The sequence below is a fragment of the Anoplopoma fimbria genome, chromosome 1, assembly GCF_027596085.1.
Source record: "Anoplopoma fimbria isolate UVic2021 breed Golden Eagle Sablefish chromosome 1, Afim_UVic_2022, whole genome shotgun sequence".
NCBI classification, from domain to species: domain Eukaryota; kingdom Metazoa; phylum Chordata; class Actinopteri; order Perciformes; family Anoplopomatidae; genus Anoplopoma; species Anoplopoma fimbria.
Genome location: NC_072449.1, coordinates 24,886,740 through 24,905,910, shown reverse-complemented (window position 1 = coordinate 24,905,910; position 19,171 = coordinate 24,886,740). Strand labels below are relative to the sequence as shown.

The 19,171-nt window shown below is 41.3% G+C and overlaps 1 protein-coding gene across 1 annotated transcript in view; it reads right to left on the bottom strand.

The window, feature by feature from the left end:
• nbeab (neurobeachin b) overlaps positions 1 to 19,171 on the bottom strand; it is a 187,697-nt gene that overhangs the window by 94,751 nt on the left and 73,775 nt on the right. Inside the window, 14 exon segments of the mRNA XM_054597703.1 lie at positions 480 to 637; positions 7,191 to 7,608; positions 9,291 to 9,456; positions 9,850 to 9,915; positions 10,639 to 10,766; positions 11,790 to 11,970; positions 12,790 to 13,027; positions 13,295 to 13,512; positions 14,430 to 15,413; positions 15,588 to 15,780; positions 16,643 to 16,766; positions 16,885 to 16,966; positions 17,069 to 17,177; positions 18,825 to 18,917. Of these exon segments, the coding sequence (XP_054453678.1) occupies positions 480 to 637; positions 7,191 to 7,608; positions 9,291 to 9,456; positions 9,850 to 9,915; positions 10,639 to 10,766; positions 11,790 to 11,970; positions 12,790 to 13,027; positions 13,295 to 13,512; positions 14,430 to 15,413; positions 15,588 to 15,780; positions 16,643 to 16,766; positions 16,885 to 16,966; positions 17,069 to 17,177; positions 18,825 to 18,917 (3,158 nt within the window).

Here is a 19,171-nt window from a genome sequence, read left to right as displayed (position 1 = left end):
TGACAGCAGTGGGAGGGAAAGAGGGCTGCTATTTAGACAGAAACAAACAGAACACAGTAAAGATGTGCGTACAAACCATTTTCACTATTATAAAAGGCATTTGTTTAATATGTAATTCAGGTAGATTTAAATAGAATTGTAGGTTTGGTTGTACAGGATCAGGAGGAAGAAGGAGAGCCATTTTCATTTGTCCGTGCACAGAGCTGCTGCAGACACTGATAGGAAGGTAAAGAGGGCCATCTAGTGGAAACACTGAGCTCCTGCAGAGGCAAACAGGATCACTTGATCATATGATGCAGTCGATGGAGAGCGCTTTGTTTCTATTCTTGGAGTGGAATCAGACAAAGCAAGGTCTTTAAAACAAACAGTAATTACTCAAATTGCTGTGAAGTAGTTTTATTTCCAATTAACCACATTACTAGGGCTGTATGCAGGAATTTAAGTACAAGCACATTCCAGTAACCTTGTGCTTGACCTACCCGTGGTGTTGATCATGCTTTTGGGGGTCACAGAGGCAGCAGCAAAGATGTTGGGGGTGCTGCCAGCTGTCAGCCCAGAGGAGGTGGTGCTGCTGCTTCCCACTGTGTTAACTGTGAGGCTGCCAGGGGAGGTTTTCTTCACAGGCACCACCACACTCCTACAGGAAACACACGCACAATATACTTCATTCACACATGCACGTAGAAACTCAACTGAACAGTTAGAATATTAGAAACAGAAATTCACATCTTTGGCATGCACTGCTTCAGAGTAACCAACTAATGCAAAATGGATTGAAAAGGGGAAGCTGAGTGGCACAGTAAAGACGGAAAGGTTGTGGGTTTATGCCCTATGTTTACAAGTATTTTTATGGACAAAGTGCCCTTGAGCAAGACACTAAATACAAAACAGCTTCAGGGTGCTGCAGTGGCTGCAGGTGGTAACAGCAGATTGTTAGTGAATACAACCTTTTAATATTTGTAAGGGAGGTTGTTGTTGTTGAGCACAATAATTGCGAATTTGCAAACTAGCCTGGGACCAGGGGTTCAAATCTAATTAGGCAGCCATACGCAGGTTAGCTTTGAGACCAAATATAATAAATAATAAAACAGACTTTCAGTAAAGCCAGCATCTGGATCAGAGGCCATGGAAAGAAAATCCAGGATTTCCTTGACTTCTAACTCAACTGTTGGCTTTCTATTCCTCCTTTCTGAAATACAAAAAAAAAACGTTTTAGAAGAGAAACAGAGAGTAGTCATCTTCGTCGTCTCTTGGTGCTCTCAGGCCCTGCCAGCATGAGCATGCCCAGACAGACGTTAGTCAGGACATTGGGAAAGTTAAACATCCTGACCTGTAACTCCATCCGTCAGCATAACGCATGCAATGCAAACACAGACACAGACACACACACACGCACACAAGAGGCTGAAGTAAATAAACCAGAGGGCAAGAGTAGAGCCAGCTACTACACTTTCCCTTACATCTACTCTCTCCACTGCTGGCCCTCTGCTGCCCTCTGCTCTGCTCAGAAGAGTTGAAAACATCTCGTACCCTAATTAGAGGTTCTCCAGGAGCAACTTGGCAGTTGTTACTGACACTCATTTGCATAGCTACCGCCTGAGTTCAAACTGACAAAACTACAGCTCATTGAGCATGAGATTCAAGACCTTTCTATTTGACATTTGAACTGTACAGACATACAGAGCAGCATCTGGGTTTTTTTGACAGAAAGTATATATTTACAGATGATGGTTTACATTTGGCAAGTTTTCAATAGATGACTTCTTTTTCTAAAGATACAGAAACTTTGAAAGTAGAAAGGCAAGAGAGGGCACCAAGAAACTAAAAGGTTAGATACATTAAGTCAAGAAGGACAAAAAGAACATGCATGCACATGTGAATGTGTGTACCTAGTCCCACATATATAAACCTACATTATCATTATCATTTCCATACATACACATTGTACAAACATAACTGGATATAAACACTGTATGATGGATATATTTTTTTTCTTATGGACTTCCAGTTTCTTGGTTTTATAATATACAGCGGGTAAAATAAGTATTTAACACGTCACCATTTTTCTCAGTAAACAGATTTCTAAAACGTGCTATTGACATGAAATTTCCACCAGATGTCGGCAACAACCCAAGTAATCCATACATACAAAGAAAACCAAACAAATAAGTTCAGAAATTAAGTTATATGTAATAAAATGGAATGACACAGGGAAAAGGTATTGAACACGCTTAATGAAATTTATTTAATACTTCGTACAAAAGCCTTTGTTGGTAATGACAGCTTCAAGACGCCTCCTGTATGGAGAAACTAGTCGCATGCATTGCTCAGGTGTGATTTTGGCCCATTCTTCCACACAAACAGTCTTCAAATCTTGAAGGTTCCGTGGGCCTCTTCTATGAACTCTGATCTTCAGTTCTTTCCATAGATTTTCTATTGGATTCAAGTCAGGTGATTGGCTGGGCCATTTTAGCAGCTTTATTTTCTTTCTCTGAAACCAACTGAGAGTTTCCTTGGCTGTGTCATTGTCTTGCTGAAATGTCCACCTTCGTTTCATCTTCATCATCCTGGTAGATGGCAGCAGATTTTTTATCAAGAATGTCTCGGTACATTTTTCCATTCATCCTTTCTTCAATTATATAAAGTTTGCCAGTGCTGTATGCTGAAAAACAGCCCCACACCATGATGTTCCCACCTCCAAACTTCACTGTTGGTATGGTGTTTATGGGGTGATGTGCAGTGCCATTTGACCTCCAAACAGGGTGTGTATTATGGCATCCAAAGAGTTCAATTTTGGTGTCATCTGACCAGACTATATTCTCCCACTATTTCACAGGCTTGCCTAAATGTTGTGCAGCAAACTTTAAACGAACTTCAACATGCTTTTTCTTCAGCAATGGAGTCTTGCATGGTGAGCGTGCATACAGGCCACGCCGGTTGAGTGCATTACTTATTGTTTTCTTTGAAGCAATTGTACCTGCTAATTCCAGGTCTTTCTGAAGCTCTCCACAAGTGGTCCTTGGCTCTTGGACAACTCTTCTGATAATTATTTTCACTCCTCTGTCAGAAATCTTGCGAGGAGCACCTGGTCGTGGCCGGTTTATGGTGAAATGATGTTCTTTCCACTTCCAGATTATGGCCCCAACAGTGCTCACTGGAACATTCAGAAGTTTAGAAATCCTTCTGTAACCAATGCCATCAGTATGTTTTGCAACAATAAGGTTGCAAAGGTCTTGAGAGAGCCCTTTGCTTTTACCCATCATGAGATGTTTCTTGTTGGTAATGAGACACCTTTTTATAGGCCATCAGTTGGGACTGAACCAGCTGATATTAATTTGCACTGAGAAGGGGCAGGATTGCTTTCTAATTACTGATAGATTTCAGCTGGTGTCTTGGCTTTCCATGCCTTTTTGCACCTCCCTTTCTTCATGTGTTCAATACTTTTTTCACTGTGACATTCCCTTTTATTACACATAACTTAATTTCTGAACTTATTTGTTTAGTTTTCTTTGTATATATGGATTAATTGGGTTGTTACCGACATCTGGTGAAAATGTCATGTCAATAGCACCTTTAGAAATATGTTTACTGAGAAAAATGGTGACGTGTTCAATACTTATTTTACCCGCTGTATATGATATATAAATATGGAGCAGACAGCTTAACTGAAGCTACCAGACTCTTAACAAAGCCAGCCAGACCAGGGTGAAAGGGTTTGGGAAAAAAGCTACAACCATGGAAAACAACTTAATATCGTTATTTATTAATGAGCAGCAGCTTCCCTTTTATTTGTGGAAGCTACTGTACAAAACATCACATGGTGCTAAAAGAGAAAGTCAAGCTCATGAAATAAACATGACAACAAGAAAAGCTTCTGGAGCTTTGAGATGAAAGTTACACTTGCGACCTCATGTTTTAGTGCAGGAAACCAGAGACACACAACTAACCAGACAGACCTCTGCTCACATGCAATGTGATTGGCCAAGGATTAAAGATGATGCAGTGAACGTGGCCCTGCAAGAGCTTCCTGACAGGAAGGAGAAGGAGAGCTTGTCCTTATCAGGTCTGCAGTTGGCCTTAGGGTTTGTGAGGGTGCCAGATAATGTCTTGTCCAATCTCCGGCAGTTACTCTGGGTGACAAAGGCCAGGCCTCTGCTCTGTCACGAGCTAAGCCTGCCGTCATCTGAAGCAAATCCCCAGAAATCCTTCCTCAACAAAACAACACAGACTTTTACCATTTCATGTTACAATTACACTGTATATCCACAGATCATCTCGTAGATGAAGTAGAACATGCTGGACTCCATGGGAAACAAATCTAACTTGGCCTTCAGGATGTTTTGTAACTTATCTTGCATTCTCTTTCACTGCTCAACCTCCTCTCAAAATGATCTAATCTATGATGTTTTATGTAACAGATGATATAGCTCTGTAATTTTTCTATGGATCAAGAAATGCAAAAATTTGATTATATTACACATTAAGTGACAAACTGTTGTTTCAATGACAACCACCTAACAGGCTAGCATACAAAAAATAGTATTACAATATGTATTTTTTTAAATTTAGCAGATCAAAATCTACTCAGTTGAGAGAGAGCCAGAAAAGCTTACAAGCTAACTGCTATTTTATCTCCAGAGATACAGCTGTGCTTTGAAGAACACTGATGACAGCAATAATTTATTTAGTAGATATCCATGCTGTTCTCCTCTGTGAAACCTCATCGTCACATTTCAGAACATCAGGAGCGTGTTTTGTTTTGATCGCCGGAAGTCGGCGTGAAATTAATCTTGCTTTCCAAATGCATCCCTTGCGTGTATCTTCCAGCAGAGGCCTGTGTGTTCTTTGGCACAACCGGGACGTTACATTTGATCTACAGGGCATAGATAAAACATGAACCTCTTTTAATGAATAATTAATTAGCAGAGTACTCATGAATCATGTATAGATTATCTAGCGCATATTTTATTAATAGAATTGTCTTAATTGAGTTGCGGAGTATAAAGAAAGGATTAATCTTAGAATTAATATTAATGAGGTCTGCTGCTGTGGGAGATGACTGCTGTGTAAAGTATAACCAAAGAAATGTTGCCTCTATAAATCTAACAGAAGGAATCTAATCTAATGGTGCTTTATCCAGGAATACAGGGCTACACAGACAAAATACATTCCACACGCAAATTCAATTAAAACGCAAATTTGATTAAAACCAATTATCATTGCTCTACAGCATGGGAACTAATATGGAGACTTCTGGTAAAGGAGAGGGGGAATAGGAGGAAGTTCAGTAAACCTTAAGTATTTCTGTACTGTATTCCCATCTGGTCTAATGGACATCTGGATGTTAAACAATTCAAACCTCCTCTATGAGAGTCACTACTGGAGGGGCCTCTGTGACGACTGCTCCTGTGCATTCCACTTTAAGCCATTTTTCCCCTCGTTTTTCCCTTTTTGATGTTGTCACTCCCAATCTATTGTCGCCCTGACAGACAAATGAAAGGCCTGTCCATGTCTGGCAGCTCATTTCGCTGGCAGGTGGCAAACAATTAGACACAGCAAATAGAGGCTGGAGGGGGGAGCGACATGAAAAGCATGAGACAAAGTTGTATATGTGGTCAGGAGGGTTTGTGTGAAAGCATTTCAAAAATAATACACTTTGCCGTGGCGACTCATTTCAGGCTGCCAGCTCCCATTACGAGTGTGAGCAGTGAGGGCGACAGGGCTGGCCATGGTGTGGCGTGAGGCCGCTTCTGTTTAATCTGTCATCAACGCCCTGGAGACCCCCACCGTCTCATTTGTCCTCTCTCCACACACTCCTCCATCTTCTCCCCTATTCATCAGGCTCAGCTCAGCAGCAGCAGCATCAGCATGCATTGAAAATAAGGGAGGCCCCATTGTTCCTTCTGACTCAGTGTGTCCTCTTCCGTCTCTCTGGAGCTTGGCAGTGATTATACAGACACACACAAGAACTCCACCAAATCAGTGGTGTCCAGAGGACAGGAGGGGTTTTTGTTTATGCCAAACAAACTCAAATTACTTTCAGAAAAATTATGATTTTAAACTTTATCAACCATAGGAGATAGCGATCAGACGTTTGAAGCTTGAAATCCCTGCAGGAGCAGGTTTGTAAACTCCCAAATCCAGACAGATTACTGTGTGGTTTTATCTAATCCAGGAACATAAATAAACCGCAGCAGTGCCTCAGTGCTCCAGAGACCTTTTTCAAACACAGGAATTTCTTACCGTGGGGGATGAGTACAATGAATAATGTGTCGCATTCTACTTAGAAACCATTAGTGGTAAACTGGAAAACTTAAATAAACACAGAGGATTAACATCAGCATTTGAGTGATAGCATGTACACACACGCACATACACAAACATCTTTTTTGGCACCTAATGGTTTTGTAAGGTTAAATCTCAGAGAACGATACAGTCAAATGTTTGATAACATTTATTGTTATTTTGTTTTAGATCATCTAGATTTCCTTTTGGCTTTAATGAAGTTTGCTTAACCTATTAAGAATAATAAAACTCAAGTTCAGTTAAAGGACCATACTGGGGTTTTAGCAAGTGATTGCTTCAAACTGTAACTAGAAATCATGTACTGTATACTTAACTTTCCATTTGTATAGTTTAGATTTTTTGTCAATATCAATTTAAATATATTATCAAAAAAAAATTGTTTTAATGGCATGATTCACCAAGCATTGATAATGTGAATACGTTTTTTTAAAAAGCCGAAAAAATCAATTCCACTTTGATGTATTTGACCACTCAAGGAAGCGTGTTAATTTATGTTCTTACTGTAAAGACATAACTAGAATCCAACTAGTGCCTGAAAAAATACAACCAAAAAGCAACAGCAAGTGATGCAAAATGGTAGACTCTGATGATGATTTATTTTTCCTCACAAGAACGTCTACTTGGTGAAGGTTGTCTGGCACCTCAGGGATGCTGTCCTAGTGTGTCTGTGTTTGGTTGATGTATTTGCTTCCTAAGAAGGGGATCGACTCATTTAAACAGCTAATGTCAGCATTTAAAGAAAATAATTAGAAATATCATATATAGAGCCTCAAAGAGGTTTAGTGATTAAACTTAAAAGTTGAAGTGTATAGGATATGTAGTAAATGGGCCATGCCAAACCTCTGGTATACTTCTTTACCAAAAAAACAATGACACTTCCTCACCTGTCAAAGGAGTGAAACTGCATTGGCAGCATGGCCTGGGCCTGGGTGTTGGCAGCAGGGTCTGGGTAAGACACCGCCTCCAGCCCAGCCTCCAAGCACTCCACTGGAGCTGCCACCAGGCTCTTCAGTATCTCCTTCACATTGATGCCCTTGCTGGGCTGGCTAATGCTGATGATGGAGGAGGGAGGTTTCAGCACCTCCACGCTGGGTGATTCGGACAGACTCTCCCGGGACTTCTTCACCTCTGAGGACAGCGTTGATATGAGCAGTCCCCCGCTGTGGTCCAGATCAGACCCGTTAAGGACGCTGGCTAGCTGCTCCTCTCCGATACCAGAGTCTGTGTGGGGAAGGGAGCTATCCATGTGGAGGTCTGATGGAGCAGGATGGTCCTTACTGCTGTCAAACGCTAGGGGTGTTTCTGTTGAACACAAACAAAAGAAAAAAAGACAGTGAGAGGAAGACTACAGTTAGCCACATAACAATATGCACAATACTAATATCTACATTGGATAGGTGAGTTCAGTGATTAAAACAGTCAACAATTACATTTTCTGTCCATCCCTACACTATATTGATCAACGTATAACAAATATGTAAAGTAGCTGGTTTATCTATGCCTACAATCAACATAATATGTCAAGAGAAGTAAGAAATGGGGATTTAAAACCAAATAATTAACTAATAGCATTGACTAAAACTGCATTGCAGAGCTGGCTTTACATTCCTGGCCAAAGAGTAAATTTAGTATGTGTATAAAGAGCCATGTGCCAGCGCAGCTTCTTAGATCTCTCTCCAGAAGCTCTGATCCTATGGTGAGATTATCTCTCTGTTATTCTACTTCTATGCTAATAAAACATACAAAAATCCTTTTCTTCAGCCGCCTCCTGCCTAAAGCCTTGAGAGGCTATCTATTTAACTGCTTTGAAACAGTGACAGAAGAGTCAGATAGCTGCTCTCTTATTCTGGCACATAATATACTGTATACTGTACCTTTCTATATACTTGAGATGTTGAGTGTGAACCAAGAGTTTTATCAAAACCTGAAGTATTCTCTCTGTTCATACATTAAAAACACATTGTCGTAATAGCAAACAACTGTTTGCTTTTTTTACCCCAAAAACCTGCAGAGGCGTCTTTCGAGTCTGATGTTGGTTAAACCCAGTAGTTACCTACAGTAGATGCAAGGCCAGCCAAATTAATATTCATCACATGCCCCCTAACAAGGTCAGCAGGGCCTGATTTAGCCAGCAAGTCATCTGGCTTCCTGGACCATCAGACAATCGTCTGCCACATGCCGTCTGGAAAATTCCCCCATTTTCTGGTGAAATTTATGAAGGCGGCAGTGTGCCTCTCTCCTCACAGCAACCTCTATGATCCCATTCTCCTCTGGTGGATTGCTTGCCTAATGGGCACTGACAGATGGGGCTGAAAATAGCAAGCCTGGCTCCACTGCCCCAAAAACCCACAGTAGTTGGCCAGCATGCTGCTTCTTCTTTCCCATCTTTCATCTTCTCCCTGCTCATCTTCCCTTTCTTTATTTTCTCTGTGTTCCAAGCTCTTCAAATTGCACCCTCATATTTCCTTTGGCCTCTCTCCTCTTCCTTTTGTTCCTTTTATTCACTTTACCCTTTGTCTGAATGGAAGTGATAAAGTATGCTCACTTGTGCATCTCATTATAGCAAGTTGGCACTGCAGCAGACATTGTGTTAAACCTTTGTAGGCAACCACTGATTTCCTTTGATGTGGCTTAATGTATGATTTATGACTTGAGGCAAATACTACCTTTAATTTCTGAGAGAACGATGATGTCTATTCAAGTTCATAATTTCCATCTCCAGTGCCAGTCTCCATTTGCTTCCACATTTAATTTTGTGCGATGCAATTAGCAAAGCTCATGAATAAATCATAGGTGAGCCTGTGGAGTGCAGGCAGGGTATCCCTGCTATTTTACTGAATGAGCTCTCAGCTCAAGCTAGCAGAAGGGCATCAGAAAGGACCAAGGACACCTACTATTCATTTATATCAGACACAGCCACCACAAGCTAAGATTAGTGAGCAGGAAGAATGGAACTAATAAAGGTAGGGCACAGCTGTCAAGACCTGTGCTGGTTGGTGAGTTGATCTCCTGACGCATGCTGCGGCCCGATTGGCTTAACCTGGCAGTCTCACGTTGTGGCTCCAGGATGTCGCGGTACTTGGAGACCATGAGGACGGAGATGAAGTACACCACAGCTAAAGCCAGGAACTGGGCTTGCTTACTGTCATCCTGTAGGAAGGAATCACAATACGTTTATGCCACTCTCTATTCACACAATCCACTGCTGCTGTCTGAAATGGTTCTCTCACAGCTAATGCATCTTGCATAGAGCATGAAAACAAATTGAAAGTAGTGTCATTACTCTCTAACATATTTCTAACACTTGCTTTGAAATATATCCATTCAAATTTTGCGGCCTTGTGTTCAACAGTAAGCAGCTCCGTTGACAAGAGCAACTTTAGTGTTTACCTGTTGGTTGACGGGTATTACATTGCATACCTGTTTGTCTGCCAATTTTTTTTTCTTAAAAGTCCTATTTTCATCCTCTCTACCTGCAGCGAAGTCTTTGTGACAAACACATGCATGAATATGCCCTGCACATACACACAAACCAGCACTCACCACATCACGAAACACCACAGCGCGCAGTCGATTGATGTCCACATCCTGCAAAAGGCGATCAGGGTCCTTGATGGGAGACATGTTACTAGGGACAGTCTCTATGGCTGTCTAAAGCAGAGTGATAACACAATATGACATGCTACTCTGTTCAGTTGAAGCTCAATCAAACTCGTTTCTGCTTTTCTTTTTACATAATTCAAAGATACTAGAAAACGGAAAATTTGAAACCGATAACATCGGCCAACATTGGTATGTTAGTAAACAAAGACACATTTAGTACCAAAGTTGGTATAAATTAGGCTAAGTAGTGCTGGTATCTGGCAATACCATACAATCATGATAAAGGGGTCTCAATTCAACATATTGCAATATATTGGGATTGTTTAAATCCAATTTTAGGAAAACTGTCATAGTACAAAGAATACACCAGCAATTGCATAAAATCTGAGTAAAAAATTGTCATGCTACTTCCTGTCTTCAGTTGACACTGTTACATTGGAGTCAAATAGCTAAAGATAGATTACAACACTGCTATCTAGCAGTAGGGGGTTTAAACACAAAACAAAATTAAAACTGTATTATATATTAAATAAAAATCAATACAGTGTTTTTGAGAATTGATACAGTACCAAAAAAAACATAATAGTGCGATCATTTCTTACACCACTAATGCTTACAATAGGAGAGCTGATTTAGCGTCAGGACAGGTCACACTTTTAAGCATAGGTTATCAGTTCTTATGGTCAAATGCATTGTATGAATTACATTTTCTTGGGCCACACATCATACCTTGTTGGAAGTCACAGCATTTTGCAGGAATTCCTGAGTCTTGTTGTTGTTGGGAATGGAAAACTTACTCCCTCTGTCTCTGTGTCTCTGCCTGCACTCAAGACAGTTCCTAACAGCCACACAACACACTGCGCACACACACACACACACACACACACACACACACACACACACACACACACACACACACACACACACACACACACACACACACACACACACACACACACACACACACACACACACACACACAAAGCATACAAATAGGCTCTCACTTCAGAGTTAAATGGAAATGATATGTTGATAACATGCATGACCTCTTTAAAATTAATCAGTTACCACTGATGACTATTTGTTCCAGGCTGCTGGGCCAGAGGCCGGGAGTGAAATCAGCAGCCAGTCTGATTTCACACTGAACCCAGTGATGAGAAATTGTATGTTTGCAACAAGGACACTGTTAAGTCTGAAGGCTATTTCTCATCCCCCACAGCACAACTTGGAGTCAACAAACCAGCAAACACAGGCTCACGCACACACAAACCCACAGGCCCAAACAGATATAGACACAGAAACACTCTCACGCGCCAGGAGACAAAAAGAGATGAATACACACACTTTCTATGATATGATTCATGTAGAAAAAACAATCTACATTTTACAGTTGATTCAATACGACTCAATTTACTTATTCTCAATTTTGGAGTACTCTACTTTGCATTCAAATGTAATTCATCAAATCTATATTATGCACACCGACACATTCAAACACCCACAAGGGCAGAGAGGACCTTGTGAGTCTTATGAAACACACCAATGACAGACACAAAAGGCTAGCATTTGCAAAGAGTACCCGATTGCACTGCAAATTATTCTCTCTGCATGTTATGAATTCCAAATTGATGATCCTGTCATTTTTTACTGCTGGAAACTGCAGCAAAACCCTGCACATTCCTCCATGAAGTACACAATTAGCAAAGGACTCTTACAATAGTTAGCTTTGCTGATCAAACAGAGGATTTTTGGAGATTTGAGGAATAATTAGGGTGTGTAGACAATACTGTCATGGTATATATATATTGAATTGTTTTACCGTCTCATTGCCCTGACTGACATTCATGTCCACGACAGCAAACACACAATCATGATCTTACCAAGTCTGAGGCACTGACGCATCAGGCCACCCGAGGACATGTTCTTCTCAGCCTCAATCTCACTGAAGTTGAGGGAGCTTGAGAACACCAACACGTCCACCATAACCATGAGACGGGACAGGAAAGTGATGGCGGTCTCGGAGGACATGCCCTGCGTTGCCTCGATGTTCTCAACCTCCGTCTTATACAAGCAACAGGGAAGAAGACACCAGTCACATAAAAAAGTGCCAATGTACAACATCATCTATGCCACATTCTCACCACTAGTTGTGATCAAAGCATTTTTTTTTTACAGAAATATGCAATTATATATGGAATATTCAAGATATAAACACAGTGTCGGATGCTGCTGAATTAAGGTCAGAGACACTAAGTGGCAGGTCAGGAAGGTGGCAGCAGCAAGGGCCTTTATTATAACATGAGGGTGAGTAGCATCTCATCTGTGAGGAGGCAGAGATAATATTCAAAATTTTAAGAATTCCTGTAAAGTTTGATCCGAGTTCAGTTGACTATCCAACTCCACCCAAGGTGATATTTTATCAAATACTTTTTAAGGAATGAGCCAAAGCAAACACTTTCGTTAGCGCTCATTTCCTTTTTCTTAAAAAGAAAATTATTTGAGAAGGGTGCAATCTGCAGCAGTCCACAGGGACATTGGATTTTTAGATCTATTTAAGCACAAAAGGGTTGTGAATACATGAGTAATGAGTAATTAAGAGAGAGAGAGACATTAAAATAGCATAAATAATAACCATGACGCTCTAGAGATTGCATAGACAAAGTAAACAAAATAAGATGATTAAAATCCATTTCAGTTCAAGATAGCTAATTAAATCTGATAATTACAGTGAGTCGATAAAAGAAAACTGGAATGACACACAGGGAAGTTAATTAAAAAATATTCCAAAGTAATGTCCTAAGCATTAATTGTAGCAAAAAAATTAACACAAATAAGTCTTATTTCCCACAGGTATATACTGACTGCCCTGTAGTACACCACAAACAGCCCTATACCAAAAGGTCATAACAAACCTCCACTAGATGGCATTATCCCCCCACAGTGAAGACAGTGAGGCACACTTACAGTGGGAGAGGTTGCCGCTGAGAGAAGAGGCAAGATCCCTCCACAAGCGATTATGATGTTGTCTACCATTTGTGAGATGAGGTGGATGGTGTTGTGGACAAAAATGATGTTCTCATTACTATTAACAAAGTCCATGACAGATTTGGTAGAGTGGCTGCAGGGGAAGGAGGGAAAAATATATATTATTATGGGTAAAAGCATTTTTGACATTATATAAACCGCATGGCTATTTTACTCTGCAATAAACTAAAAATAGTATGTATAGGATGTTCGGAAAAAATGACTAAATATATGTCCAAAAGCAGCATTAAAGTGACATGTTAGTTCTGATCAGTAAAGGGTAATCTGAGTATCACCACAAGCACCAAGCTCACCCTCCCTCTCTGTCTCTCTTAAGTGCACATAAAACCCCTTCACACACCTCCTCCAGACATGGACATCGCTCTCCAGAGCAAACAGCAGGTCAGTGAGTAGTCTCTGGTGCATGGCTGACCATTTGAACTCTGGGATGCGGAACATGGTGGTGCGTGGGCCGGGGCTGAACTGCCGTCGCTGTTCCTCTGTCATGTGTGTCCCTGTGAAGCCCAAGTCCACACGTATGTCCCTCTCCATCTGAGGCGCTAGGTGGCAATGTAGACCCTGATGGGAGACCAATAAACCAGTAAAATAACAGCAATCAAATTAATTTGGCATCACATATACAATCAAAAGTTGCTAATCCTATTCGTCTGTCAAAGATCAATACTTTACCCCTAATAAGATTTAATGCTACTGTAAGACTATTCACTTTGAATGATGAATTGCCAGATTAAAGTGAGTCATCAGATAACCTCTTCCTGCCTACGGGTAAGGAAAAATAAAACGAGCTTAATGCAACCTCTAAATTTAAGTTGAATTAGTCAGCAAGGTGCTGCAAAAAAGCAGCGGAGATGAATTGAAAATGAGCAATTACGCAACAGCAGAGTAAGGTTTAAAAATAAACCCTCACTCCCGCTGGCCCTCCATCAGTGACCCAGTCTGAGCGAAAGAGCCTGACCTCTGAGAAAGAGCACAGCTCATACGAGAATAGGGGAACAAGGAATAAATCCCAGGTGATGGTTGCAGAATAATGCTTTGTCTATTTCTGCCCTCCTGTTGGCTCGGCCGACTATTCCAGGAGCCCACTTTCCAGAGTCTCAGAGGGATGTTGCCTGATGTGCACCAGGCCATCCTGTGCCTATTAAAACCAGAGCTGGGGAAGGAAATGGTCCCTTTGGGTCTGTTAATATAGAATTGTTCACCAAAGGCCGACACATCCTGACAGTGGCAAATGGTCTCCCTACTCTGTTTCCACCCTTTGATACTGGCGCTGCTCTGTTTCAGTATTCATGATCGTCTGCTGTAACATTTCCCATTGGCAAACCTTTTCCTTTTATTTCCACCCTGGTAAAGTCAGCGAACCTGTGTTTATTCATGTGGAAGTTTAAAAAAAGAAGACTGTCCTTTTTGGTTTTGGATATTAGTGGAGAACTCAATTTACATGAAGGAAGTACATGGTGATATAGCTTCGGACCAACCTGTGTGGTGGCTGTCGTCTGAATCTTGTTTATCTCCTTGTCTTTGCCATCACCCGATCTCTCGGTGTCAGTAGTGTTGCCTGTTGCATCTGAGTGGTGTCCATCGGACGCTGCTGCAGCTGTACCCTGGGTGATCTCTGGCCCTGTGGAGGAGGCCTCAGCTTTGGTACCAGTCACAGAGCTGATACCCTCCAAGGCTGCCTGTAGTTCAAACTCATCCTGCTCCAGGATACTGGGTAAGGAGCCAAGCTCAGAGCTGCCTGTCATGCGAGTAAGAAGGCCCAGTTCGTCATTGGCGCTGGTGTGGACTGGAGGCTCTGGGCTGGGCAGTACCAGAGGCTCAGCTGTACCGAGGTCCGGCAGTGGTTTGTTTTCCATGATGCCTGCCACTTTGCCAAACAGGAAATTGTTGCTGTTAGGGATGCTGTCCTTGTCATCATCTAGAGTGATGAGGGGGGTTGCATTATGGTCATCCATGCTGCGATTTGGCAACAACACACTGTTGAGGTTACCTTTGAGCTTTTCCACGGCAGCACAATAAACATTATCCAACAGAGAATCCATCCCCACCAGTGCCCCATTCTCAGAAACTCCCAGAGTTTCAGAGGACAATTCCAAATCCTCTAGCTTCACCTCAGTAGCCTCCACCTTTTCAGCCTTGATGTCCACCAGAAGGTCATGAACTTCGACCCTGACCCCATCTACCGTATCCTCCGTTCCTCTGAGAGCCTCTTCCGGCCCCTTCCCTTCAGCCAGCAGGTTGCGTGAGTCTGCACTCTCATAGTCCTTTTCACTCTCAGGTGTCTGGGAGTTATTGTCCATTTCTCTGATCTCAATTGCGCCATTGATGCCAGAGGTCTGAGCAGACAGACCAGAGATGGTGCTGACCAATCCCTTCTTTCCTTTCTTAATATTCTCCTCCTCCTGGCGCTGGTACTCTTCATACATCTTAGCCAAGTATTCTTTATGTGCCTCATATGTGACCTATAAAAAAAGGCAACATTATAGAAGGTGTTTGCCAGATATTTATGATTGAAACAACTGTGAGGATGATTTTTAGAAGAAGCTTAACAGTTAGGATGTGATAAAATAGATACAAATATATACATCAACAGCAGAGGTCAGTGTTTCCACTTAGTTGTACAGTACAGTACTCACCTTAGAGTGAGCTATAGAGAGTGTGTCCACCCACACGCGCCATCCTCCCCACTCATACTTGATGGCATGGTAGAGCAGAATACGAAAGATGTTATACACCATCTCAGTGATCTTCTGCTCATCAGAGTTCTTAGGGTTGATGTAGCAAAGAGAAAACATCCAGTCCTGCCATACTGAGCACTGAAGCAGACACCTGCAATACACACATCATCGCACAATCAACAAATAAAACTGGCCTTCTCAAAGCCAGATAATAAAAGTTTCAGTAATCTAAGTAAACTCTGATCCTCCTATATTTAACAAATTTAACATTTATAATTTATGTTGGTGGTAATACGCATCATTTTTCAACATTTTACTTACATAAAAGCATTTAAGCCAATTATTATTTTTACTCCTCCTCAACATCTTTCCGGTGCTATTTGGCATTTTGTTATTCACATTATAACAGATTGTTTTGATCATTCTGCTAATCATATTTTCATTTGTTTGTTTATTTGGCAGCAGCAAAACAAAATGACAGAATAATTAAAAAAAAAGGGGGGATCAAGTGAAAACCAATTAAGTGTTGTTGTTTTTTTTAATTCAACAGTTTAACTTGAAAAAGCTCTTTCTGCCTATTCATTTTAGGCTAATTATATTGTTGATTTAGGTCGGTGGTTTCCAAAGACTTATAATTTAATTGCAATATGTCTTAAAGCGTCTGTGAGTGTGCGTGTATGCGTGTGTGTGTGTGTGTGTGTGTGTGTGTGTGTGTGTGTGTGTGTGTGTTTCTGTGTAGGTGTGTTTTAGAAGGAGAGATTGGCTAGTGAGAGTGAAAAAGAGAGTAGCAGCAATGAGCAACTGTCAAAAACTGTCACGGAAACACCTGCTGGAGAACATGTGCATGTCTAAGGATGATTAAGCACCAATATGAGTGTAGCTACTTGAGCCTCTTTAACACGGTACAAGTAGGGGGGGGGGACGGGGTGCCTTTTTTTCTCTTTTCTTTGATACAGTAATCAGCAAGATAACTGATGGAGTGGGTGAGTAGAGGCGGTTTAAGTTCTGCTCACCGTCTGTTCTCGCGGCTGTTGCTGAACAGTTTGATCATATCTGAAAGGAAGAGCCGGCGAACTTCCATCAGCTCTGTGCTGGGGGCGGAGCTCTTCAACAAGCTGGCTACCACCTTGAGAATCACTGGGATCACATGCAAGCAAACACAAATATATATATATATATATACATATTGTCAATTTTAATGAGTACTGAGTACTTTAGAAAGAATAAAACTCCATGTGACACATAACAGGCTTACTTGGGTTTTGAATCTTGATGGTGGAGTCAGGCTCAGGATGGGGTTTGTGAACTACCTGTGTGCACACCTGCTCTGTCAGAATCTGGTGCAGGGAGAGGTGAGAAGACGTTCAGTCACACATTCTGTACCTAGAGAACAATTGTGCAGGAAGGTTGGGACATTTGAGAGGAAAATGTTTTGTTACCTCGTACAGAGTGTTGTAGGTCGTAACGGTCACAGTGTTGGTGTGCAGCATGAGCCTCTCTCCCAGGAGAGTAAAGAGGCTGTGTGTGTGCATGATCTCCACCTTTCTCCTGAGGATAAACACACACACACACACACACACACACACACACACACACACACACACACACACACACACACACACACACACACACACACACACACACACACACACACACACACACACACAAACATAATCATAAAGTGGCCTGTTTAGAGCTCCCTAAGCCACTGAAAGGATCAGTGAGGGCCGTCAGCTTGCTTCCCTATTCTCACCCACAAATGTCAAAAACTGCCTGCTGTCATAAATTGAGGGAGTTTTGTTGGCAGTGTGTAGGATAACGAAGTTAGCCTGTCACTAAAACTGGCTCCAAGATACTACAGAGGCATACCACAGGTGAATGGGTTCCACAGCGACAAACTACCTCTACAAACAGCATAAGGACTGCTGTGATAATTCTAAGGCTGCTGCCACTGCCTCAAGATGAGTTGGGTCTTTCCTAATAAGTTGCCAAATAGTTTTTTTTATTGCAGAGGCTGGAAAATTGGCCACTTAGGAGAAGATCAGCATTTTCTCTCAACTGTATAAATATGGAAATTTGGGACAAAAGGGCAAACTGATGATGCAAAGCAAGCTGAGGTGGAATTTACAAATTTGCTCAACCAGAAGAGGTACAGTGGGAGGATGGGCCTGGTTGTAAATGCTTTCATGAGTTTAAATTTAAACAAAGACACTCTCTGTGTCAGTTCATAAAAATACACTGCTGTTAGAGGGATGAGGTAATCATTTAGCAGGAAGCATTGGTTCTAAAACTACATACTTGACAAGTAACATTTATTATGTTTTTGATAAGATGGTTGAATATATGCAGAACTGTGTGCCACAAATCTATACATCACATCATACCGACTATGCAACTCATCAACCCACACGGAACTAATAATATCTAACATCACTGAACTAATGAAAGTAAAACAACAAATTAAATTACCAAAAGTAAAAACATCAGCAAAGCACAGAAGAAACATGTTACATTTTTTATGAGATGCACTATAGCTCATTGTGGGCAGAATGGTTCAAATGTAAGAAAGCTATTAAAGTGAGGGCTGAAGGAAGGCTTTTATGAATCCTTCATGTCCCCTGAGGGGGGGGGAGACACCTGCTGCCCTTCCATTGTGAGCATATATCTTCTCCATACATCCCTGCATCCAACATTTTGAATCACAGGCTCTCCATCTGCTCACTAAAGACACTCAGAAGCAAACAGCAGATATGCTGACATTGTCCTCTTGGGTAGTTTATTATTTATTTCACTCTGTGGGACACTAACACAGACCTCTTCCACCATTCTCTTATTTGAAGTAATTGTTTTAGGGCACGATGCCAACAAAGACGATCACCTCAATCTGCGAAACTGGCAACCAGTCAAAAGTTTTCTGGCTCATCTATTTGTCTACTCTTTTAAGAAATTTTGTAAGGAACAGATGAATCATCTCTCTGGATGTAAATCCTGATTTATGTTTTTCAGTTTCAAACCTATAAGCCTATCTTCATGTTTTCACACAACACAAGAGTAAATAACAGCATTAAACATGTAACAGACACCTATTCTTAAGGCCATGACAATTCCTTGATCGTTGGACAATTCATTATATAAAAACACTTACAGAGTGTGTAATTACAATCTACTACACAGCTATTGAACGTGGTTACTTACTTGTGGCCCAAATGCTTGAGGAAGTACCCAAGGACTTTGAGGGATTGTACTCGAATGCTTTCACTCTTAGAGGCCATGAGCTTGTAGATTACCCTGCAATAGACACAAGCAGTGAAAGCACATTGTGTTGACAGAATAAAATATTGCCCTGCTGATGAAAGGCCCTCCACTGGTTAGCTGATAACCACTTTCCTTCAGATTGAACTTACATTAACATTAAATGAATGTCCTAATGAAAGGAGCAGCCCTTCCACAATGAATTCCTCGAAACTCACATGTAGTGCAACACTGTGTGCATTTCTATTTGATAGGATCACATGTGGTTGGTTTGATCATCTGTGACAAAT